Source organism: Oncorhynchus tshawytscha, unplaced genomic scaffold (genome assembly GCF_018296145.1).
Source record: "Oncorhynchus tshawytscha isolate Ot180627B unplaced genomic scaffold, Otsh_v2.0 Un_scaffold_3409_pilon_pilon, whole genome shotgun sequence".
Classification (NCBI taxonomy): Eukaryota; Metazoa; Chordata; class Actinopteri; order Salmoniformes; family Salmonidae; genus Oncorhynchus; species Oncorhynchus tshawytscha.
Genome location: NW_024609786.1, coordinates 140,170 through 164,173, shown reverse-complemented (window position 1 = coordinate 164,173; position 24,004 = coordinate 140,170). Strand labels below are relative to the sequence as shown.

Below are 24,004 nucleotides of genomic sequence, written 5' to 3'. Positions count from 1 at the left end.
GCCGTGCCCAGTCTGCGTTGCCCCAGCCTGGGCTATGGCGGCTCCCCCGGCCCCCTGCCTGCTCCAGCCACGGACACTAATCTATAACTCCACTCTGGAGCACGGGGCTAAGGCTCTGCCTGCAGAACAGAGAGACGCTATGCATTCTAATGACACACACACACACACCTGTAGACACACACCTGCAGACACACACACACCTGCAGACACACACACACCTGCAGACACACACACACCTGCAGAAACACACACACCTGCAGACACATACAAACACACACTAACAGAGACACACTTACAGAAACACACAGGCTTCCAGATCAGTGTCTGGCTTCTAATATGAGTTATCTCCACTTGGCTAACCAGACCATCACACCAGCACTCTACATCTCAACCAAACAACAACCTTGTCCCACTGTGGTTAAACCGTGAACCACTGACCTTAAGTCTTATTGACCAGGCCCTGACCTCAGACCATGGTTAATGACCAACCCCAGAGTGGAGTGTAGAGCTTAATGGCTGTGGGGCGCTGAAGGACCATGAAGGGTTGTGAGAGGAACCCTCTAGCTGTGACCCTCCCTCCCTCCCCCAGGACCGAGAGCAGACCTCCTCCGTACCGTCTTTCCCTGTGCCCGGGACACATTCACACCAGCGGAGGCTGCTGAGGGGAGGACGGCTCATAATAATGGCCCGAACTGAGAGAATGGAATGGCATCAACCACATAGAAACAATATGTTTTATACCTTTCCATTAATTCTGCTCCAGTCATCACCACGAGCCCATTGCTCCCCAAATAAGTTGCCACCAACCTCCTGTGATTGACACATTTGGGACGTGAGGCGTCCCCAGAAATGAGAGGAGTGTGACTCCCAGTGTTGGTGAAGCTACTCTGAAAGTAGAGTTAACCTAGATACCAATTACTTCACACTGCAAGAAGTGAGGCTACATTAGAGCTACCCTTAAGAGAAATATACTTTCCTGAACTAAAGTTACTTTGAAAAAGTAGTTCACTACATCCAAACTACTTTGTGACAAATGATCATATGTACATCTGGAATGTCATCGACTAGAAATTGCAAGAACATTGCACTTTGGGGTCATATGTTAACAGAATGTGTAATTTAAACTATTAAACACACAAACACTGTTTCGTGTGAGAATTAGGCAGTTATGACACTGAAAAATAAAGGAAATGATTTCCTACTTCACCCATATTTTCGTTTCTTTTTGCAAAGTTGCAGTAGTTTGCTATACCACTACATGACAAAAAGTCATTAACTGAAACACAACCAAGATTTTATTTTATTTCAACTACCACCAAGCTACTGCAAAATGTAGTTAAATTACTAGTTGAACTACATATAGTTCACTATTCCCCAACACTGACTCCCTTAGTGAGCGATTGGCTGGTCCTCCTCTATCCCACAGTCCCCTGTGAGCTCATTAGCCCTAATCAGCAACCCCCGCCCCTCACCCTACACACACATTACACTCTCCATCAACAGTTTATATGCGTGTGTATGAGTGTTAAAGGACGATGAAGGTCAGAGAGACCCATGGGTACCTCCAGTCTCCCCCCACGGCCCTCTGCAGTAGACGGAGAGAGAAAGGGGAGGGAAAAGAGCTGAAAAGGAGGAGACAGCTGGGTGGAGAAATAATGTGCTAAATTAGTATAGGCCTAATGACTCTGTGTATCTAAGAGTGACCTGGGACCAGAGAGACCAGAGATAAATCAGAGAGAGACCAGAGAGACCAGAGATAGACCAGAAAGAGACCAGAGGGAGACCAGAGAGACACCAGAGAAAGACCAGAGAGAGACCAGAGAGAGAGACCAGAGAGAGACAAGAGAGAGACCAGAGGGAGACCAGAGAGAGACCAGAGATAGACCAGAGGGAGACCAGAGAGAGAGACCAGAGGGAGACCAGAGAGAGACCAGAGGGAGACCAGAGAGACCAGAGAGAGAGACCAGAGGGAGACCAGAGGAGAGACCAGAGGGAGACCAGAGGGAGACCAGCGAGAGAGACCAGAGAGAGACCAGAGAGAGACCAGAGAAAGACCAGAGAGAGACCAGAGAGAGACAAGAGAGAGACCAGAGGGAGACCAGAGAGAGACCAGAAAGAGACCAGAGGGAGACCAAAGAGAGAGACCAGAGGGAGACCAGAGAGAGACCAGAGGGAGACCAGAGAGAGACCAGAGAGAGACCAGAGAGAGACCAGAGAGAGAGAGACCAGAGGGAGACCAGAGAGAGACCAGAGAGAGACCAGCGAGAGAGACCAGAGAGAGACCAGAGAGACCAGAGAGAGACCGGAAAGAAAGACCAGAGACAGATCAGAGAGACCAGAGAGAGACCGCAGAGAGACAAGACAGACCAGTCAGTGAGAGTCTTTGTAAGAAGTCGTCAGGTTAGTCTTACTGGACTAGAACGGCCTGAGACATAATAACCTGTGGCCCACAACATCATTATCTCTCTCTCCCTCTCTCTATTTTCTGTCCTTTCTAGTCTCTGTCTGTCCCTCCCTCCTGGTCCTTTTCCCTCACTCCATTCTTCCCTCTCTCCGCATCTCTCTGCCATGTAGCAGTGATCATAGCTGAATGAACCTGTAGAGTCTTAATCAGAGCCTTGGCAGAAACATCCCTTACACCGCCCCAATCATCTCCTATACCCACACACAAACTCCGCACACGCACAGCAAACACACATGCACACACTAAACAAACACGCATCCTTACTGTGACACCAATCATCTCCTCTTCATCTCAGTGAGCGCCCCATCCCAAAATAACACACGACACACCATCCTCTCCACTCAATCAGCTTCAACAGTGTGTGTTTGTGTTGAGGGGGGGTGGGGGGGATTCAATTCTCTATTTATCTCAGTGACCTGAATTAAAGTGTAACCTGCCTCCCCCTCCCCCTCTCCCGTCAGGGTAGTGTGTGTATTGATAATGGCCATTAGCATATTTATGATCATTGCCAGCCTCGTATTGTTTGCGTGGAACATTAATCATCATCTGATGCCTGGCAACTGACAGCTCAATCTAACAGGCCATCACTGGGCACACACACACACACACACACACACACACACACACACACACACACACACACACACACACACACACACACACTCACATGTTGAGGAGGAGGGCATTGTCAATGGCAACACACACACACAGACTTCAACACATTGACAAACCAGACTAGAAAACACATTGTCTTTCTGCAGTTAGGAGGACACATTGTCATAAACACACACACAGAAACTTTAACACAGACTTCAACACATTGACAAACCAGACTAGAAAACGGGCATTGTCTTTCTGCAGTTAACACACACACACATAAACACACACACAGAAACTTTAACACAGACTTCAACACATTGACAAACCAGACTAACAGACTGGCATTGTCTTTCTGCAGCTAACACACACATATCCACACACACACACACACACGCGCGCGCGCAAACATATACACAAGAAGACATGCATTGTCTTTGTGCTACACACAAACACAGTGATTGACGTTCACCCCGGTGTGTGTAATCATGTGAGGTTGTTCTCTCCAGCTGAGACGAGGGCTCGCTGGCATCACGGTTGGCGTGCTGATGGTCCCTCTGTACCAGGCTGGGCCCACTGCTCCCCCAATCAGCCTCAACCCCCCCCTTGATGCCCGCATGCACCACATCCCTCCCTATCCCACCCCAGTACCCATGCCCAAGGCAAGTCTCCACAAATAACCCCCACCCGGGGTGTTTAACTAAGCATCGGGTGTGAGCTTAGCACAGAGAGGTTAGTAGGTGTGTATGCAGACACATGAGGTAGAGGAAGACTGAGGTTAGCTTCCTCCACCGCTTCTCCTCCCTCCCTCCACCCTCCCTCTCTTGTCCTCTTCATCCCTACCCCCATCCATCCCTTCTCCTCCTCATCCCTACCCCGCTCCATCCCTACCCCCCTCCTCCTCCTCATCCCTAAACCCTCCATCCCTACCCTCCTCCTCCTCATCCCTACCCCCTCCATCCCTACCCTCCTCCCTCCATCCCAACCTTCCATCCCCTACCCTCCTACCCTCCATCCCTACCCTCCTCCCTCCATCCCTGCCCTCCTCCCTCCATCCCTACCCTCCTACCCTCCATCCCTACCCTCCTCCCTCCCTACCCTCCTCCATCTCTCCATCCCTAACTCCATCCATCCCTTCCCCTTCTCCTCCCTACCCCCTCCATCCCTACCCTCCTCCTCATCCCTAACCCCTCCATCCTTACCCTCCTCCTCCTCATCCCTACCCCCTCCATCCCTACCCTCCTCCCCCTCATCCCTACCCCCTCCATCCCTACCCTCCACCTCCTCATCCCTACCCCCTCCATCCCTACCCTCCTCCTCCTCATCCCTACCCCCTCCATCCCTACCCTTCTCCCTCACTCTATCCCTACCCCCTCCATCCCTACCCTCCTCCCTCCCTCCATCCCTACCCTCCTCCCTCCCTCCATCCTTACCCTCTATTCCTACCCTCCATCCCTACCCTGCTCCCTCCATCCCTACCTTCAATCCATACTCTACTCCCTCCATCCCTACCCTCCTCCCTCCATCCCTACCCTCCTCCCTCCCTCCCTCCATCCTTACCCTCTATTCCTACCCTCCATCCCTACCCTGCTCCCTCCATCCCTACCTTCAATCCATACTCTACTCCCTCCATCCCTACCCTCCTCCCTCCATCCCTACCCTCCTCCCTCCCTCCATCCTTACCCTCTATTCCTACCCTCCATCCCTACCCTCCTCCCTCCACCCCTACCCTCCTCCCTCCATCCCTACCTTCCACCCCTCCATCCCGACCCTCCTCCTTCCATCCCTAACCTCCTCCCTCCATCCCTACCCTCCTCCTTCCATCCCTACCCTCCTCCCTTCATCCCAACCCTCCATCCCTACCCTCCTACCCTCCATCCTTACCCTCCTCCCTCCATCCCTACCTTCCATCCATCCCTCCATCCCTACCCTCCTCCTTCCATCCCTACCCTCCTCCCTTCATCCCAACCCTCCATCCCTACCCTCCTACCCTCCATCCTTAACCTCCTCCCTCCATCCCTACATTCCATCCCTACCCTCCTACTCTCCTACCTCCATCCCTACCTTCCATCCCTACCCCCTCCCTCCATCCCTACCCTCCTACCCTCCATCCCTACCCTCCATCCCCTGTTCTGCCTGCCACTCTGGGAGACAGCCTGTGACCTCTCTCCTCTGTTCTGCCTGCCACTCTGGGAGACAGCCTGTGACCTCTCTCCCCTGTTCTGCCTGCCACTCTGGGAGACAGCCTGTGACCTCTCTCCCTGTTCTGCCTGCCACTCTGGGAGACAGCCTGTGACCTCTCTCCCTGTTCTGCCTGCCACTCTGGGAGACAGCCTGTGACCTCTCTCCCTGTTCTGCCTGACACTCTGGGAGACAGCCTGTGACCTCTCTCCCCTGTTCTGCCTGCCACTCTGGGAGACAGCCTCCTCTCCCCCTGTTCTGCCTGCCACTCTGGGAGACAGCCTGTGACCTCTCTCCCCTGTTCTGTTCTGCTGCCACTCTGGGAGACAGCCTGTGACCTCTCTCCTCTGTTCTGCCTGACACTCAAGGAGACAGCCTGTGACCTCTCTCCCCTGTTCTGCCTGCCACTCTGGGAGACAGCCTGTGACCTCTCTCCCTGTTCTGCCTGCCACTCTGGGAGACAGCCTGTGACCTCTCTCCCCTGTTCTGCCTGCCACTCTGGGAGACAGCCTGTGACCTCTCTCCTCTGTTCTGCCTGCCACTCTGGGAGACAGCCTGTGACCTCTCTCCTCTGTTCTGCCTGACACTCAAGGAGACAGCCTGTGACCTCTCTCCTCTGTTCTGCCTGACACTCAAGGAGACAGCCTGTGACCTCTCTCCCCTGTTCTGCCTGCCACTCTGGGAGACAGCCTGTGACCTCTCTCCTCTGTTCTGCCTGCCACTCTGGGAGACAGCCTGTGACCTCTCTCCTCTGTTCTGCCTGCCACTCTGGGAGACAGCCTGTGACCTCTCTCCTCTGTTCTGCCTGACACTCAAGGAGACAGCCTGTGAGTGGAGACCACCAGTGTGACACCCAGAACACATCAAGATTCAAGACTAGATAAATATGGCCAGTTCTATTCCCAGTAAAGATAACTCCTATTCTACAATACAGTATTAGATCTGTGTCTCTCTGTCTACGCCATGTTTTCAGCAGCAGCCCCTACAGCCTACTGTAGAATTGGTAGAGTTCGTCCTATAATGTCTCTCCTTGCAGAGTCATAAACATAGAGTTTTATTGAGGCTATCTATAACACGCCTCTATCAGACATTGTTGATAGCTTTATTAAAACCTCCCAGAGATGGTTATTTTATGTCACTGGACTAAATCACTTTTACACAAAGTTTGTGTGTGTGTGCATGCAGGTGCACATGTGTGTTTATGCGTGTATCACTCCGAAGGCTCTGCAGAGTTAACAGTTACGAGGTACAGTATATGCTAATATATTTGAATACTTTATAGAAGCAGTAAAATCTGAAATACATAATTTGCTAACGTGTTCCATGTAAAACAGCGCTGAAAGACGTCCCATGAATATCAATGCAGATTTGCTTTGTTTAAACAATCTATCAATGACACTCTACAGGCCTACAGCGTTCTCTCTTCTCTGCATTAACCCTTTACACTGACGATGACATTACTCATCCCAACAAGGGACATTTGGAGGACAGAGTTACCAGAACTACCAACATCCTAGACCAGTGGTTCCTAACGTCTTTACGTTACTGTACCACCAACTGAATTTAGCTCTGCCCGGAGTAGCCCAGAAGTGCCCCCCATTTGCAATTTACCAGTAAGCCTATGTTCTCATGAGTCTTCAAGTACCCCCTGTGGATAGACCAAGTACCCCCAGGGGTCCTAGTACCCCTGGTTGGGAACCACTGTCCTAGACAATAGACAAATTCAGTTGACTTTTGATAAGTGCACAATCCCTCTCTGAGTTGGAGCAATCCTCATGACTTCTCATCACTCTGGGTTGGAGGTGATGGCGAGATGTATATGTGTCTGTTCTCTCGGGGCTCTAGCCCAGCGGTCTGTGACCAGGGGAAGGCTTGTAGTGATTAACTTGTTTGTTATTCCCTCATCTCCATTTAGCCCATGATTAACACCCAATCAGAAAGCATGATTAACATCCAATCAGAGAGCTGGTTTAAAAAAACAGAGTTAATCTTTAATGTTGTAATAATAAGGGTACACGCTCCCAAACTGCCAACAAAACAGATAAACACACACACACCGATACATCTCACCTCCCCCTCCCCTCAGCACACATTCACATCTATAAAAACCCAGCACACATACACACACACACACACACACCTATACATCTCTCCACCAACTTCCCAATCTCTCCTGGTGTCTGTGTGTGTGGAATTAGAGCCTATTTAAAACCAACCCCGCGGTCTCATTAATGAATTAAGCCTGAGTGCCGGTGGCTCCTAGTCGGTGGTTATCACTGCAGCTCAGGACACATGGTGTCTCAATAACAGAATTACACTACCCCACCACAGGGCTCAGAGGAGGTGGGAAGGGATGAGGGGGGACTGACTGACTTGACGGCTTTGAGGGACAGACAGTCATACAGACAGAGAATCAGACAGATGGGGAGACAGAAGAACAGTCCTCCTGTGTGTCCAGAAGCCTGATAGTCTCCTGCTTTAAATCACTGTGTTTATGAGCTGCTGAGAGCCCAGGTGGCGATTGGGGGGGGTGGGGATCCGTTCACCACACTCAGTCTCCCACCTCCTCAGCCCACCCTCTCACACACTCCTCTCCCCATGGCTCCAGTGTGTGTGTTCTCTCCCCATGGCTCCAGTGTGTGTGTCTCTCCCCATGGCTCCAGTGTGTGTGTTCTCTCCCCATGGCTCCAGTGTGTGTCCTCTCCCCATGGCTCCAGTGTGTGTCCTCTCCCCATGGCTCCAGTGTGTGTGTCCTCTCCCCATGGCTCCAGTGTGTGTGTCTCTCCCCATGGCTCCAGTGTGTGTCCTCTCCCCATGGCTCCAGTGTGTGTGTCCTCTCCCCATGGCTCCAGTGTGTGTGTCCTCTCCCCATGGCTCCAGTGTGTGTCCTCTCCCCATGGCTCCAGTGTGTGTGTCCTCTCCCCATGGCTCCAGTGTGTGTGTCCTCTCCCCATGGCTCCAGTGTGTGTGTCCTCTCCCCATGGCTCCAGTGTGTGTGTCCTCTCCCCATGGCTCCAGTGTGTGTGTTCTCTCCCCATGGCTCCAGTGTGTGTGTTCTCTCCCCATGGCTCCAGTGTGTGTGTTCTCTCCCCATGGCTCCAGTGTGTGTGTTCTCTCCCCATGGCTCCAGTGTGTGTGTTCTCTCCCCATGGCTCCAGTGTGTGTGTTCTCTCCCCATGGCTCCAGTGTGTGTGTTCTCTCCCCATGGCTCCAGTGTGTGTGTTCTCTCCCCATGGCTCCAGTGTGTGTGTTCTCTCCCCATGGCTCCAGTGTGTGTGTCCTCTCCCCATGGCTCCAGTGTGTGTGTTCTCTCCCCATGGCTCCAGTGTGTGTGTTCTCTCCCCATGGCTCCAGTGTGTGTGTCCTCTCCCCATGGCTCCAGTGTGTGTGTTCTCTCCCCATGGCTCCAGTGTGTGTTCTCTCCCCATGGCTCCAGTGTGTGTGTTCTCTCCCCATGGCTCCAGTGTGTGTGTTCTCTCCCCATGGCTCCAGTGTGTGTGTCCTCTCCCCATGGCTCCAGTGTGTGTGTCCTCTCCCCATGGCTCCAGTGTGTGTGTTCTCTCCCCATGGCTCCAGTGTGTGTGTCCTCTCCCCATGGCTCCAGTGTGTGTGTCCTCTCCCCATGGCTCCAGTGTGTGTGTTCTCTCCCCATGGCTCCAGTGTGTGTGTTCTCTCCCCATGGCTCCAGTGTGTGTGTCCTCTCCCCATGGCTCCAGTGTGTGTGTTCTCTCCCTGGTGGTTCCAGAGGGCCGCTTTATCTTCCCCTCCTAGCAGGGTCTCTAAATCACCGTGGTAACAGCCCTCCTCATCTCCTGCTAATTCCTCTGCTCACTGAAACATTGACTGAACACACACACACACTCACAAACACGGCCCTCTACTTTTCCACTCCTCTTCTCTCTCGGTGGCATTGCATTTGCAGTGGGTAGATGACAGTTGGATTTGGAGTGTGTGTGCGTGTGTTGGACACCTGCCTGATACACAACAGTCTGGTACAAAAGAGAAAAAGAAAGAACTTGACAACAAAACAAGCAGAGTTGGTAAACCAGATATGTGTCCTCTGACTGTTTTATTAAGACTTGAGGAATGTCAATAAGAGCTCTTCTAGAGGTTAGTAACACAGACTGACCAGCAGACAACATGACCTTCTATACTACACACACATAATGACCAACACACAGCATCATCTCCTAATAACCCAGAGACCGACAGCAACAGCAATGTACAGGCCAAACATTCCCTCATTGTGAAAAGTAACCAAGGTCTGAAAGGACAGAGGAAGTGGCAAACATCCTGCTTATCGATCTGTGGCTGCCAACTGGCTAATGGCGCTCGGTGGCATGTGCAAACACACAGCAGCACGTCTATCACATTACAGACCCATCCTAGTGGTTTTGTAGCTCTTGTTCATTAAGCCCCTGGTCACCCCCTCACACACTTCTGGAACCAAGGGCCGCTGCTGGTATTGTTACGAGAGGCCCCGGGGCAGTATGGGTAAAGTCCTTACTCTTTTGTTAATTGGAGCTGAGATTCCATCCCTCCATTCCCTCAGCAACCCCTCCTGGAGGAACAATGACTAATTGTCTAGAGTTCTCCTCAGTCAGCGTACCTCTACATTACCCCCCTCCCCAGTCTGTAATCCAGTCCTCAGTAACCCCACCTGGAGGAACAATGACTAATTATCTAGAGTCCTCCTCAGTCAGTGTACCTCTACATTACCCCCTCCCAGTCTGTAATCCAGTCCTCAGTAACCCCTCCTGGAGGAACAATGACTAATTGTCTAGAGTCCTCCTCAGTCAGCGTACCTCTAGATTACCCCCCTCCCCAGTCTGTCCTCCCGTCCTCACAGTCCTCAGTAACCATATTTTATCCCTACATATTTAGCCCATCCACCTCTACCTGGCTATAGTTGCAGTAGGATGAAAATGCACCAATGAGATGCTGATCTCAGGTCAGTTCTCCATTCTTTGGTTAGGATTTAGGCAGGGATTGAGAGAAGGTATGATGATCTAGATGTGTCGAAGGGCGACTTCTACCGAAAGCTGCTCCGCTAACGCACCCCTGCCCAGTTACTGCTCCAGCAGAGGTGTCACTGGGTCAGCCTGAGGATGTACCCGTGCAGCTGGTCTGAGAAGGCCTCCAGGGAGAACTTCTCCTGAACCCGCCTCCTGCCGGCCTGGCCCATGTCCCTGCGGAGCTGGGGGTCTCTGAACAGCTTCTCCATGGCCAGGGAGAAGGCCTCGGCCGTGGGCTCACACAGGAAGCCCGTCTCCCCGTCAGCTACACTCTCCAGAGGCCCTCCAGACCTCACAGCAATGACGGGACAGCAGCAGTACATGGCCTCCACTGGCACTATCCCAAAGTGCTCTCTGCTGGGCGTGTAGAGAACGCATGCACTGCCCCGCAACAGCGCCACCTTCTGGCTGTCTGAGGGAGAGCGCAGGAAGGTGACAGAGTCCTCCAATCCCAGCCGTGCTGCTAGCTCCTTCAGCTCAGCATAGTGCTGGACATTCTCAGCAACACGGCCGTCGTACCCCCCTGCCACCACCAGGTGGACTCCTGCCTGGTCGCCTGTGGCGAGGAGGGTCTTCAGGGAAGAGAGGCCCTCCAGGGCCAGACCCAGGCTCTTCTTCCTCTCATAGCGGTTCAGAGAGAGGAAGAGGCAGGACACACCTTCAGGGATCAAGCCCCCCAGACCCTGCTCTAGCTGCTCCTCAGGGGGGCTGTCAAAACTGTGTGTGTTGAGCGAGGGATAGAGGACGTCAGTCTGGACCCCATCAAGGGAACGGAAGGTCTCCCTAAAGACCACTGCAGTGAAACAACTGTTCACCAGCACCTGGGACAAGAAACAAGAAGGATCAGTCAGTGATATCTCATCAACAAGGTCAAAGGAGAGAGCTCAATTGGGAAAATCAAAACTAGTTTCCATTGAAATTAAATGAATGAAACTGTTGGTATTTTCTACTCTTAAAATCTAATCCTTCTTTCTCTGGTTCTGTACTCTAATTCTTCTTTCTCTGGTTCTATACTCTAATCCTTCTTTCTCTGGCTCTATACTCTCACCATATCAGCCATGCCAGTGGTGAGTTCCTCCAGTCTGTCTATGGGGGCGCGGTAGAGCTTTTTCAGAGCTGAGCCTCTCTGGGTCAGGAGCTGGTCTGGGAAATGACAGTAGAACAGAACCTTTTTCTTCTGACGAGACAACCTCAGGACTGGGATACACACCGACACCTGTAATAGGAGAGAGAGTAGGGTTGTATCTACTACAATCACAACTACAGAAAAAGTGAAAGCAAAAAAGACGAGTGTGAAGGTGAGAGTCAAAATGAAAAGGTAACCTAGACCTTAGTGCTGCTTTTGATTCCATCGATCACCACATTCTTTTGGAGAGAATGGAAACCCAAATTGGTTTACACGGACAAGTTCTGGCCTGGTTTAGATCTTATCTGTTGGAAAGATATCAGTTTGTCTCTGTGAATAGTTTGTCCTCTGACAAATAAACTGTAAATTTCGGTGTTCCTCAAGGTTCCGTTTTAGGACCACTATTGTTTTCACTATATATTTTACCTCTTGGGGATGTCATTCAAATACATAATGTTAACTTTCACTGCTATGCGGATGACACACAGCTGTACATTTCAATGAAACATGGTGAAGTCCCAAAATTGCCCTCGCTAGAAGCTTGTGTTTCAGACATAAGGAAGTGGATGGCTGCAAACTTTCTACTTTTAAACTCTGACATTACAGAGATGCTTGTTCTAGGTCCCAAGAAACAAAGAGATCTTCTGTTGAATCTGACAATTAATCTTGATGGTTGTACGGTTGTACAGTCAAATCAAATAAAACTGTGAAGGACCTCGGCGTTACTCTGGACCCTGATCTCTTTTGATGAACATATCAAGACTGTTTCAAGGACAGCTTTTTTCCATCTACGTAACATTACAAAAATCAGAAACTTTCTGCCAAAAATTATGCAGAAAAATAATCCATGCTTTTGTTACTTCTAGGTTAAACTACTGCAATGCTCTACTTTCTGGCTACCCGGATAAAGCACTAAATATACTTCAGTTAGTGCTAAATACGGCTGCTAGAATCCTGACTAGAACCAAAAAATTGGATCATATTACTCCAGTGCTAGTCTCCCTACACTGGCTTCCTGTCAAGGCAAGGGCTGATTTCAAGGTTTCGAACCGCCCTTGCTGTCTCTGCCTGGCCGGTTCCCCTCTCTCCACGGGGATTCTCTGCCTCTAACCCTTTTACAGAGGCTGAGTCACTGGCTTACTGGTGCTCTTTCATGCCATCCCTAGGAGGGACGTGATCTTCCTGTCTGGGTTGGCGCCCCCCAATGGGTTGTGCCGTGGCGGAGATCTGTGTGGGCTATAATCGGCCTTGTCTCAGGATGGTAAGTTGGTGGTTGAAGATATCCTCTAGTGGTGTGGGGGCTGTGCTTTGGCAAATTGGGTGGGGTTATATCCTTCCTGTTTGGCCCTGTCCGGGGGTATCATCGGATAGGGCCACAGTGTCTCCTGACCCCTCCTGTCTCAGCCTCCAGTATTTATGCTGCAGTAGTTTATGTGTCGGGGGGCTAGGGTCAGTTTGTTATATCTGGAGTACTTCTCCTGTCTTATACGGTGTCCTGTGTGAATTTAAGTATGCTCTCTCTAATTCTCTCTTTCTTTCTCTCTCTCGGAGGACCTAAGCCCTAGGACCATGCCTCAGGACTACCTGGCTTGATGACTCCTTGCTGTCCCCAGTTCACCTGGCTGTGCTGTTGCTCCAGTATCAACTCTTCTGCCTGTGGCTATGGAACCCAGACCTGTTCACCGGACGTGCTACCTGTCCCAGACCTGCTGTTTTCAAACTCTCTAGAGACAGCAGGAGCGTTAGAGATACTCTTAATGATCGGCTATGAAAAGCCAACTGACATTTACTCCTGAGGTGCTGACTTGCTGCACCCTCGACAACTACTGTGATTATTATTATTTGACCATGCTGGTCATTTATGAACATTCGAACATCTTGGCCATGTTCTGTTATAATCTCCACCCGACACAGCCAGAAGAGGACTGGCCACCCCTCATAGTCTGGTTCCTCTCTAGGTTTCTTCCTAGGTTTTGGCCTTTCTAGGGAGTTTTTCCTAGCCACCGTGCTTTTACACCTGCATTGCTTGCTGTTTGGGGTTTTAGGCTGGGTTTCTGTACAGCACTTTGAGATATCAGCTGATGTAAGAAGGGCTTTATAAATACATTTGATTTGATTTATGCTGAAGTGAAGAGAAAAAAAATATGTTGACGGTGTGTCACAAACCTGATCACAGAAGACCACGTCGTACTCTACTCCACTGAGGAAGACCAGGTAGAGAGCTACGTAGATCATCCTGAGGTAGGCACACAGGGCATGCAGGTACCCAAACACACTGGTGGGCAACCAGTCACCCACACACACCTGGAGATGACAAACAGGGTCAGATAGGAAAACAGTGCGAGTGTGTTTGTGTGTGTTATAACACTGTTATTAGATTACACTGTTATAGACACCCACCACGTTCAGATCTGGGTCCAGTGTCTCTGAGAAGCAGTGTGTGGGATCATGGTGGGCCGTCCAGATCTGAACACTGCAGCCGCGAGAGCGTAGAGCTACAGCTGCATCCACCACCAGCCTCTCTGCACCACCTATACCCAGGTCTGGGTGGAGAAACACCACCCGCACCATCCTGGAGGAGACAGACAACATGTTTAAAGAAGCCTGATGACACTGACAGGTTCGTCATCAACATGGGGCTTGTTCAGAAGGGTCAGACAGTATTAATACATTCAATACAACGTTACAGAATGGAGGACATTATTGACATGGCAGAGAGGTGGATTGTTTAGTCTACAATGCCACAACCCATAGAACGTTCTCCCGTTGAATTGGCTAAGCTCCATAGCATCAGCTAACCGTGATGTTGTTGAAAAAGTCAATAGATATCTCTAGCCGCCAGCTACACTAAACACAGTGAACAGAGCTTATATCAACCTGAGAGTAGCTAGTATCACAGAGACCAGCTAGTATGCATTCGTTACTAATTCAGTGTGGACGTTGTCTGTCATAAACTTTACCTTTCACTCCTTGATAATGCAGTCTGTCCAACTTGTGTCCAGGAAATAGTGGTCAACTTACGAACACTAATATGCCACTGAGCCTACTAATCGACATGATGGCTCAAATGTTCAATTCATTTACAACGGCAAAATCCCCCTGTGTTGAACCAAAATAGAGTCAGATGCCACCCTCTGGAGCACGTCGCTTCCTATGAGACACGTCACCTCTCTCGGCACGCACACTTTTCATTTGCCTTTCGTTCAAACTCCAAAATTAGATTAAACAAATTAGAAATTAAAGTACACTATTTTTTTATAAATAATTTGTACCATGAGATTATATATTAATCTACAATTTGTAATAAATTGAATCCGATAGATGTCAATTATGAGCTTCTTGGTTCAGGCTTGACATAGGGCACCTAAAATGGTCCTTCGTTCTGTAATCGTGTCCTTTTTAGACAAGCGTCATCTTTCTTGGATTCCTTCTGAATTTGTAGCGATTTGTGTACAGCACTGCTGCCCTTTTGACGTGGACTTCAGTTCGAAGAACAGTTGACGTTTTCTTCTTTAGCTGAAATCCAAAGTGCAACTTAAAATGGTAAGAATTCTGTAATTTTTCAATTTTCTTTATATTGTTGTACACCTCTAACTTGGCTTTAGCCAACTGACTAGCTACCTTACGTTAGCTCTCATTCAATTTAGCTAGGCATAACAGAGACATTCAATTAGCCTCTGTTAGCAAGCTAACCTAGTACAATTGCAGGCATGATGTTATAGATTAGTCTTATTTAACATTGCTGTTTTATATTATAATCATTCTTTACCGCCGAGGTGACTGTCAGGTTTAGAAGCCATCTAAAGTAGCCAGCTAGCTAAAGTTAGTTAGTATGATGATCCATGATCTATTTGTAGACGTGGCTATTTTTCGAATCAGCGAATCTTTATTCTGTTGTATGTAAGACAGCCAGACTAGCACAAACAATCATTGCAATGACATGATCATTTAGAAATTACATTTGACTACGCTGTTCATTGCGCTTTAGGGTACTCATCGCTGGTAAAGAGGGCCTCTAGTAGTAGCCTCTAGTAGTAGCTAGTGAGCTTATATATATGATGATGATGATGATGATGATGAAGTTATTTGTGATTATCATTTCAGAGAACCCCACATCCAAAGTGGGTCATATCCAATGGTTCCATTTCGGTTTTATTCTATAATCTTAGTATTTTGTGTGTTTTAAAGTAACTGTCTCTTCCTCAGCCTGGACCAGCATCAAGTGCAACTAATGTCGGTGCAGGGAGCCGATCCCCCAGCAAGACAGTGGCCCCCCGCGCAGCAGGATCCACAGTCCGACAGAGGTAATAATAATTTATTACATTTCTATATCTCTTTCATAATCTCAAAGCGCTTCAAAAACAAAATACCAATACATCATCATGGTGCATGGCAGCAAGAGCCACACACAACCTCACCCAACGCAGAAGGATCTACAACAAACAAACACCAAGACTCCAGTCAGACTCAAGACATTACATAGTGGTACCCTTAACCACCCTCAAGCATCAACATTACCACCTAGCTCCAACCTATAACACGAGTACATTACTAAAATCAACTACATTTTAGGTAGACTAGAGGATGTAAAATGATTTGGGACCCTCCCCTGTCTCTCTGACACAATACTGTAGGTAGAGTGATGGTGTTTAGATATCCCTCTGCGTAGATACCATGAGATAGATGTTGGTGCTTTAGGCTTAATCAGTATGTAATCAGAGCCTCGCTGTCATCATCATCATTACCCATTACTACCTTATCCCTCATTCACTCATTACCTCATTTAGCCCCCTTTAATCTCAGCGGATGAGTACAGCAGTTATGAATCACTACATCAGGACATTAACTACAGGCGCAAGTTTGAACACAAACTGCTGTAGTAGAGGGAGTTGGGTACTATAGTACTTCTACCTCAAACGGCAGTGTTACCCCTACATTCATTTAGCAGCGGTGGCCCACTGCTTTTTTAATGTGTATATCCAGGGTCACATTCGCTTTTTTGAAATCTGCATTTTCAAAAAGCGGACGAACAAGGAATCAGCGTTTCTTTAAACCACTTAACTCGACTTTCAATACTACGAAACCGGTGTTTGGATTAGGGGCGTGCAACTGGTTTTACTTAGCACAAAATGCATTGGTTAAACACATTCGGCAGAAAATCGTTTTCATCAAATGTCAACAGAAGTGCAACGCTATTTGGCTAGCAGCCACATGTAAATTGGCTTACAATGAAAAAGCAAGGTATTTCTTGCAAAAACTTTGCATGGCCATATTTCTGATGTTTATAGGAAATGTAGCTGGCTGGATTCTAATGCTTTGTTTTGCATTTTAACTGGCTGCCGGAGAGAAGAAACACCAGAGAAAAGTATCCTACACATCAGAGTGGAGTGCAACTGAAGCACATGACCTTTTACATGACTGATTTGGAGCGAACCCTGACTGAAGCAGGGCAGAATTTACAATAAGCATTTAAGATCTGCATTTACAAAATGCTACAAGAAATATTTTTTCTGCATTTTTGTTTCTTTTTCTGTGTTAAACCTCCGTCAGCGCGACCCATGATATCTCTGCTGAGACGCACTTTTAAATCGATGGTAATTGGCTCAATGACTGGAAGTCTATGGGAACAGCTAGCATGTCATTGCGTTACTGCTAGTAGCAATGCTTCCCCCCGCTACCCTTGCCACCACTGCTGGGGGGAAAATCCTGTGGGAAACACTGGACAGTGTCTGTGATTTGTCATTTCACACAATAATGTTATGGGTTCAGATATGGCTTAGAACTGCACAGTCTCTGCAGAGGCAGTATTTCCTACAGCCTCTGTTTTTACATCTAACCATCTGAGACTCAAATGGTCAAAACTGGAGCAAATGAAGGTTAATTGTTTCAGTGTGCAGACAACTCTGTAAAGGTGTGACTGACATGCTCTCATGTAAATAGCTTGTTGTCTCTTGTATATGATGTTATAGCTCCTATGTTGTGTCTCGTATGTGTGATGTCACAGGAAAGCAACGAGCAGTGGCACACGCAGTGCAGGCAGGACCACAGCGTCAGCGGGCGGCACAGGGGGCATGTGGCGCTTCTACACTGAGGACTCACCAGGACTCAAAGTGTGAGTGTATATACATACACACTCACAAAGGCTCTAGGATTCCTTCAAATGCGCACACACACATATATGTATCTCACACACACACACACACACAAAAGCTCTAGGATTCCTTCAAATGCACACACACATATGCATCTCACACACACAACCATACACACTCACAAAGGCTCTAGGATTCCTTCAAATGCGCACACACACACACACACAGAGTAGGTATGTACAGTGTTTATGAGGAAGAGCATGAATGTTTAATGGCAGTAAATGAGACTTGGGGGACTGAGGCTAAATGCTGATCAGACCCCAGGGTGTGTATGTTCCAGTTCTAGACTGCGACCACTACTGACAACGGTTAGAGATCTCCTCTACTCCACACAGTTCCAGTTGTTCTGCTGTACTTACTGAGGGTGTTGCTCCTGTAGTCCAGGACAGACGGTTGTACGGTGGTGTGTGTTGAACGCTGGTCTCAGAGCTTCATTAAGATCTACTCAGAAAGGTCAAGTCAATTACAGCCTTCAGAGAGGAGGGGGGTGGGGTTGGTATGGTAACACTCTCTCCCCCCCACCCTTCCACTTCAGGGATGGTGCACCTCTTCTCATCAAATCCTCATCAATGAATGCAGAAACACAATAGGACCACATCTCTACTGCCTCCCAGGCAATGTTTCCCCTAGAATTGATCTAGATGGGGTGTAGAGGCACCCACATCTGCCAGAATGGAGATTTTCAATGAAAGCATAATGCTAGGAGAAACACTGGTCCCAGTTCAATGGTGGTAATTAAGCAATAAGCCACGAGGGGGTGTGGATCATGGCCAATATACCGCGGCTAAGGGCTGTTCTTATCCACAATGCTGAGTGCCTGGACACCGCCCTTAGCCATGATATATTGCCCATATACCACAAACCCCGGGGTGCCTTATTGCTATTATAAACTGGTTACCATTGTCATTAAAGCAGTAAAAATAAAAGTTTTGTCAAACCTGTGGTATTTTTTTGAACCTTTATTTAACTAAGCAAGTCAGTTAAGAACACATTTTTATTTTCAATGACAGCCTTCTAACAATGGGTTAACTGCCTGTTCAGGGGCAGAACAACAGATTTGTACCTTGTCAGCTCGGGATTTGAACTTGCAACTTTTCGGTTACTAGTCCAACGCTCTAACCACTAGGCTACCCTGCCGCCAGCCAATCAGCTTTCAGGGCTCGAACCACCCAGTTTATAAGGCTGGTTGGAGCTCAAAAGAGCTCCATATGAACCACCTGTCTGACTTTTGGCTACTTTAAGTCAATAAATAAAATTGCTGCGGGCCAATTGTCCAGGAGAAGAAAAAATCCCATTACGAAATAATGCTTTTTAGTCTTTTTATTGATGTAAAACCAGTCGATGGAAATACATTTAACTCGTCATGCTTATCAGTCTATAGGTTCATTTGCATAATTTAGTGGAATAAAATTGCCGTTTGCGTGTACAGTATGTATATTCATTGTCCTCATCCCGCGTGTAGGCTTACAGTATACTGACAGCCTTTATCACGCGTATAGGCTTACTGACAGCCTTTATCACACGTATAGGCTTACTGACAGCCTTTATCACGCGTGTAGGCTTACAGTATACTGACAGCCTTTATCATGCGTATAGGCTTACTGGCAGCCTTTATCACGCGTGTAGGCTTACAGTATACTGACAGCCTTTATCATGCGTATAGGCTTACTGACAGCCTTTATCACGCGTGTAGGCTTACAGTATACTGACAGCCTTTATCACGCGTATAGACTTACTGACAGCCTTTATCACGCGTATAGGCTTACTGACAGCCTTTAATCGCGCGTATAGGCTTACTGACAGCCTTTAATCGCGCGTATAGGCTTACTGACAGCCTTTAATCGCGCGTATAGGCTTACTGACAGCCTTTAATCGCGCGTATAGGCTTACTGACAGCCTTTAATCGCGCGTATAGGCTTACTGACAGCCTTTAATCGCGCGTATAGGCTTACTGACAGCCTTTAATCGCGCGTATAGGCTTACTGACAGCCTTTATCACGCGTGTAGGCTTACAGTACACTGACAGCCTTTATCACGCGTATAGGCTTACTGACAGCCTTTATCACGCGTGTAGGCTTACTGACAGCCTTTGAGGGTAAAATCTGTCAGTGAGAGCTGCTGCTGCAGCATCTCAAACAGTAAATGCGTAGTCAACGGGAGGCTTCATCAGCACGTCACACTCCACTTTGCAATGAGCTGGAGACACTAAGCATTTTGAAAACATTTACTTCATTGTTTGAAACCTGAACGTTTTAATACATATGAGGTATGTTTTACCTTGCTTCAAAGTAGCCTAGTCAAAATCAGACCATATCTGTGGAGGCAATTCCTTTATATCAACTTTCTTTCATTGTCCAGTAGGCAAAGACACAATCCTAGTCATATTATCAACCCATGTAGTTGTTACATATTACATCTCCCCTCTTTCTACATTTCTACCGGATATTTTCATCTGTCACATGAAAACGCTTGCGTTTGACAGTGGTGTTCTCATGCTAATTGCGTTATGGAATGAACATTTGTGCGTAGCCTACTGCCGTGTGCGCATTTCTGCGCTGTAGCCTATGTCTACTGGTTGTATGAATTTGGGCTCTATCTTTCCACAACTGTCTGGAAGAGTCTGTGTTTCTCGACAAGCTGACCAATAGAATGGGTAAACTAATAGATTGACAGGCTAGTGATGTTGCTGTTCGTTACTCATCTTGTCTGAGGAAAGTCGATGTGGACAGTTATTCTAACATCTTCAATGTGCACATAACAATTTGGTAAGAAGGACCGCACGTTGTTGCATGTTCTGTTAATATGAATTAGCGTATTTTCAATGTGATTCCAGTCATTCTGAGCACCGTGGGTGGACACCCTAATTCAGTTACTCACTGAATGCATATGGGTCCAGTAGATTTCACATGCTCTCGGTCAAATGTCCGGAGCCACGTTTTCCTAGTGGAAACCCTGTACAACACTAAGCTCCAGGCTACTTCTCTCTCCTGCTCTCTCACTATATATACAAAAGTATGTGGACACCCCTTCAAATTAGGGGATTTGTCCAGCACACAGCCATGCTATCGTAGACAAACATTGGCAGTAGAACGTCCTTACTGAAGAGCACAAGTCAGTTCGTCAAATTTCTGCCCTGCTAGAGCTGCCCCGCTCAACTAAGTGCTGTTACTATGAAGTGGAAATGTCTGGGAGCAACAACGGCTCAGCCGCGAAGTGGTAGGCCACATAAGCTCACAGAACGGGACAGCCGAGTGCTGAACCACTTGCAACACTCACTACCGAGTTCTAAACTTCCTTTGGAAGCAACGTCAGCACAATAACTGTTTTTCGAGAGCATCATGAAATGGGTTTCCATGGCCGAGTAGCCCCACACAAGCCTAAGATCACCATGCGCTATGCCATGGTGATGAATCACGCTTCACCATCTGGCAGTCCAACGGACGAAATCTGGGTTTGGCGGATGCCAGGAGAATGCTACCTGCCCGACTGAATGCTTCCAACTGTAAAGTTTGGTGGTGGAGGAGGAATAAGGGTCTCAGGCTGTTTTGCATGGTTTGGGCTATGTCTCTTAGTTCCAGAGAAGGGAAGTCTTAACGCTACAATGACGTTCTAGACGATTCTGTGCTTCCAACTTTGTGGCAACAGTTTGAGGAAGGCACTTTCCTGTTTCAGCATGACCATACATAACCCCATGCACAAAGTGAGGTAGATACAAAAATTATTTGTCAAGATCAGTGTGGAAGAACTTGACTGGCTTGCACAGAGCCCTGACCTCAACCCCATTGAACTTCATTGGGATGAATTGGAACACCTATTGCAAGCCAGGCCTAATCAACCAACATCATTGCCTGACCTGAATGGAAGCAAGTTCCCACAGTAATGTTCTGGTGGAAAGCCTTCCCAGAAGAGTGGAGGCTGTTATAGCATCGAAGGAAGCGACCAACTCTTAATTTTCATTATACTAGAATGAGATGTTTGATGAAAAGGTGTCCACTTACTTTTGGTCATGTAGTGTATAGCTCCACAAGTGCATACTGGAGGACCCTCAAACTCAACTCTGGACCTGGAAGCCAGTTCCACTGCTTTGTCATTGTTCCCCTCTAGTCAGGGACTGATTTAGACCTGGCACACCAGGTGTATGTAATTAATGATCAGGTAGAACAGAAGCAGCAGACTCTGTACCTCGTAGGGTGAGTTGAATACCACTGCTGTAGGGGATTGGGCCAGTTTGGGATTGTGCCACTGTTTTCTGTGTGTGTATGCAGAGTAACCTATGTCTCTCCTTAGTGTATGGGTGGTAACCTGTGTTGTCTCTCCTCTGTGTATGAGTGGTAACCTGTGTGTGTATGAGTGGTAACCTGTGTGTGTATGAGTGGTAACCTGTGTGTGTATGAGTGGTAACCTGTGTGTGTATGAGTGGTAACCTGTGTGTGTATGAGTGGTAACCTGTGTGTGTATGAGTGGTAACCTGTGTGTGTATGAGTGGTAACCTGTGTGTGTATGAGTGGTAACCTGTGTGTGTATGAGTGGTAACCTGTGTGTGTATGGGTGGTAACGTATGAGTGGTAACCTGTGTGTGTGGTCTCTCCTCAGAGGTCCAGTACCAGTGCTGGTGATGAGTTTGCTGTTCATCGCGTCGGTCTTCATGCTGCACATCTGGGGGAAGTACACCCGCTCCTAAACCCCGCCCCATGACCCTTCACCCTCAACCCCTGACCCTGCGGCGCAGCTTCTTAACACATCAGACCTGGACCAAACAACCAACCAACCAACCTGAATCCCCAACAACACTACTCGCCTGTCCCGGCGGGTGGTACAGACCCAATCTGTCTGGTGTTCTCTTAGAGCAGGGCAGCAGTCTAGTGTCCAACTCAAACTGAACTGCAGACCACCAGTGTGTTGACCTTGAACACAGATCATCTAGGACTGAATCCTGACATGAGACTCATCTCCTACTGGCTGCTGTAGGTCCTGTTGATGACAATGGGTGATTCCTCTCCAGTAAGGATCAGGCACCTAGTCCCCTCATCAGGACGTCAGTAAGCATCTATATATTTCAGCCTGAATTGGAACCTGTAGATGTTTTGTTAACATCATTTGGACAACATTTTTATTGTGATATTGTACAATAAATGGACTCAAACAGAATTTGTTGTGTGTTGGATGTCCATATTAGCATTTACACTCTGTAAAACTGCTTCATGCAAATTCATGATCCTTGAGTGTCTCTCAGGACACCTTGTCTGCTGCCAATCATGGTCTTTAGTGTCTGTATGTGGGTCTAATACAGTGCAATGGGAAACCATGTCCCAGAGCTCATGTTCTGTACACTGCCTTTGGCAAAGTGTAGCTAATTTAGTGTGGATCAATCAATGTCCGTACTGGACAATTACATGGCACCGTATACCTTTTGTGTATATACTGTATGGACCAAGGGAGCGGTTAGGTTTATAGACATCTTTAATGTTAGATTTCTATTGAAATGCGCTACTAGTTCAAGCGTTACCCATGGCACGGTATGGGTATGTGACAGGTGTGTAGGTTTCCTGCCAGGTACAGGCTGTATCAGGTATGTTCAGGAGAGCACCAGCCTTTTTCAAACCGCTCCTCAGGGACCCCCAGACATTTCACCATTTTGTTGTAGCGCTGAACTCGCACACCTCATTCAGTTAGTCAAGGGCATGATGATTAGTTGACTCCGCTGTGCTAGCTCTGGAACAGTTCAAGGTATGGAAAGGCCTGCTGGTCCCTGAGGAGGAGTTTGACAAAGGTTGTCTTACACCAGGGCTTCCCAAACTCGGTCCTGGGGTCCCCCATGGGTGAATGTTTTAGTTTTTTCCCAGGCACTACACAGCTGACTCAAATAACCAACTAATCAAGCTTTGATTATTTGAATCTGCTGTGTAGTGCTAGGGCAAAAAATAAATAACGGGGGGCCCCAGGACCTAGTTTGGGAAACCTTTCCTCGACCGCATTAGAATAGCATCATCCTAAGGGGAGAGCAAAGGAATCTCTCTCTCACACACACACACAGGGAAATAGGATATACTGTAGGTCACTGTATAGTAACAATATAATAGCCATAAGCTATGACTTCTATGGCTGACCATAAATGATGTGATAAATTCAAAGCGCTGTACAGGTACGTTCCATTACAACAGACTTTATTACAGTGGTGAAGAACCCTTCATCCTCCTCTACCTCTATTTCTCTGGGAGGACAGGCTCATACTAATACATGGAATGGTATTGACACACACTTGTATTTGATACCATTTCGTTCACTTAATTTCAGTCATTATTATGAGCCGTCCTCCCCTCACCAGCCTCCTGTGGAGAGGAGAATAAACATAATATGCTATTTAGAAGACGTTGTTCTCCAAAGATGTGCATTTAATTAGTTTATTTTACATACGGATGGATCCGGTTATCAAACCCACTATCCTGGCTTTGGAAGTGCCTTGTTCTAC

General features: G+C 47.9%; 2 protein-coding genes across 4 annotated transcripts; one reads left to right on the top strand and one right to left on the bottom strand.

The window, feature by feature from the left end:
• Nucleotides 1-9,278: 9,278 nt before the first annotated feature.
• alg2 (ALG2 alpha-1,3/1,6-mannosyltransferase) lies at nucleotides 9,279-14,540 on the bottom strand. Of its 2 annotated transcripts, none has more exons than XM_042318089.1 (5): nucleotides 14,339-14,540; nucleotides 13,784-13,957; nucleotides 13,550-13,687; nucleotides 11,306-11,473; nucleotides 9,279-11,078 (listed from the first exon to the last, which is right to left on the bottom strand). In XM_042318089.1, exons 2-5 carry the CDS (start codon nucleotides 13,952-13,954, stop codon nucleotides 10,332-10,334), a joined length of 1,224 nt encoding a protein of 407 aa, XP_042174023.1. In that variant the 5' UTR covers nucleotides 13,955-13,957; nucleotides 14,339-14,540; the 3' UTR covers nucleotides 9,279-10,331. The 2 variants fall into 2 exon arrangements, with proteins under 2 accessions (XP_042174023.1, XP_024264415.2); XM_024408647.2 differs by having other exon boundaries at nucleotides 13,784-13,955; nucleotides 14,344-14,540.
• Nucleotides 14,541-14,768: 228 nt separating this feature from the next.
• On the top strand, nucleotides 14,769-22,683 carry sec61b (SEC61 translocon subunit beta). 2 transcript variants are annotated; one of them, XM_042318090.1, is made up of 4 exons: nucleotides 14,769-14,926; nucleotides 15,590-15,687; nucleotides 17,388-17,495; nucleotides 22,129-22,683. In XM_042318090.1, exons 1-4 carry the CDS (start codon nucleotides 14,924-14,926, stop codon nucleotides 22,214-22,216), a joined length of 297 nt encoding a protein of 98 aa, XP_042174024.1. In that variant the 5' UTR covers nucleotides 14,769-14,923; the 3' UTR covers nucleotides 22,217-22,683. The 2 variants fall into 2 exon arrangements, with proteins under 2 accessions (XP_042174024.1, XP_042174025.1); XM_042318091.1 differs by lacking the exon at nucleotides 22,129-22,683 and adding an exon at nucleotides 18,071-18,422.
• The last annotated feature ends 1,321 nt before the right edge of the window (nucleotides 22,684-24,004 follow it).

Bases quoted from the DNA above. Each gene is read 5' to 3' on its own strand.
- alg2 (XM_042318089.1), bottom strand. From the start codon at position 13,954: ATGGTGCGGGTGGTGTTTCTCCACCCAGACCTGGGTATAGGTGGTGCA. The intron at 13,688-13,783 runs GTGGGTGTCTAT...TGTCATCTCCAG, and splicing joins TGGACCCAGATCTGAACGTG to GTGTGTGTGGGTGACTGGTT. The intron at 11,474-13,549 runs GTTTGTGACACA...CTCCTATTACAG, and splicing joins ACGTGGTCTTCTGTGATCAG to GTGTCGGTGTGTATCCCAGT.
- sec61b (XM_042318090.1), top strand. The intron at 15,688-17,387 runs GTAATAATAATT...GTGATGTCACAG, and splicing joins GGATCCACAGTCCGACAGAG to GAAAGCAACGAGCAGTGGCA. The intron at 17,496-22,128 runs GTGAGTGTATAT...GTCTCTCCTCAG, and splicing joins GACTCACCAGGACTCAAAGT to AGGTCCAGTACCAGTGCTGG.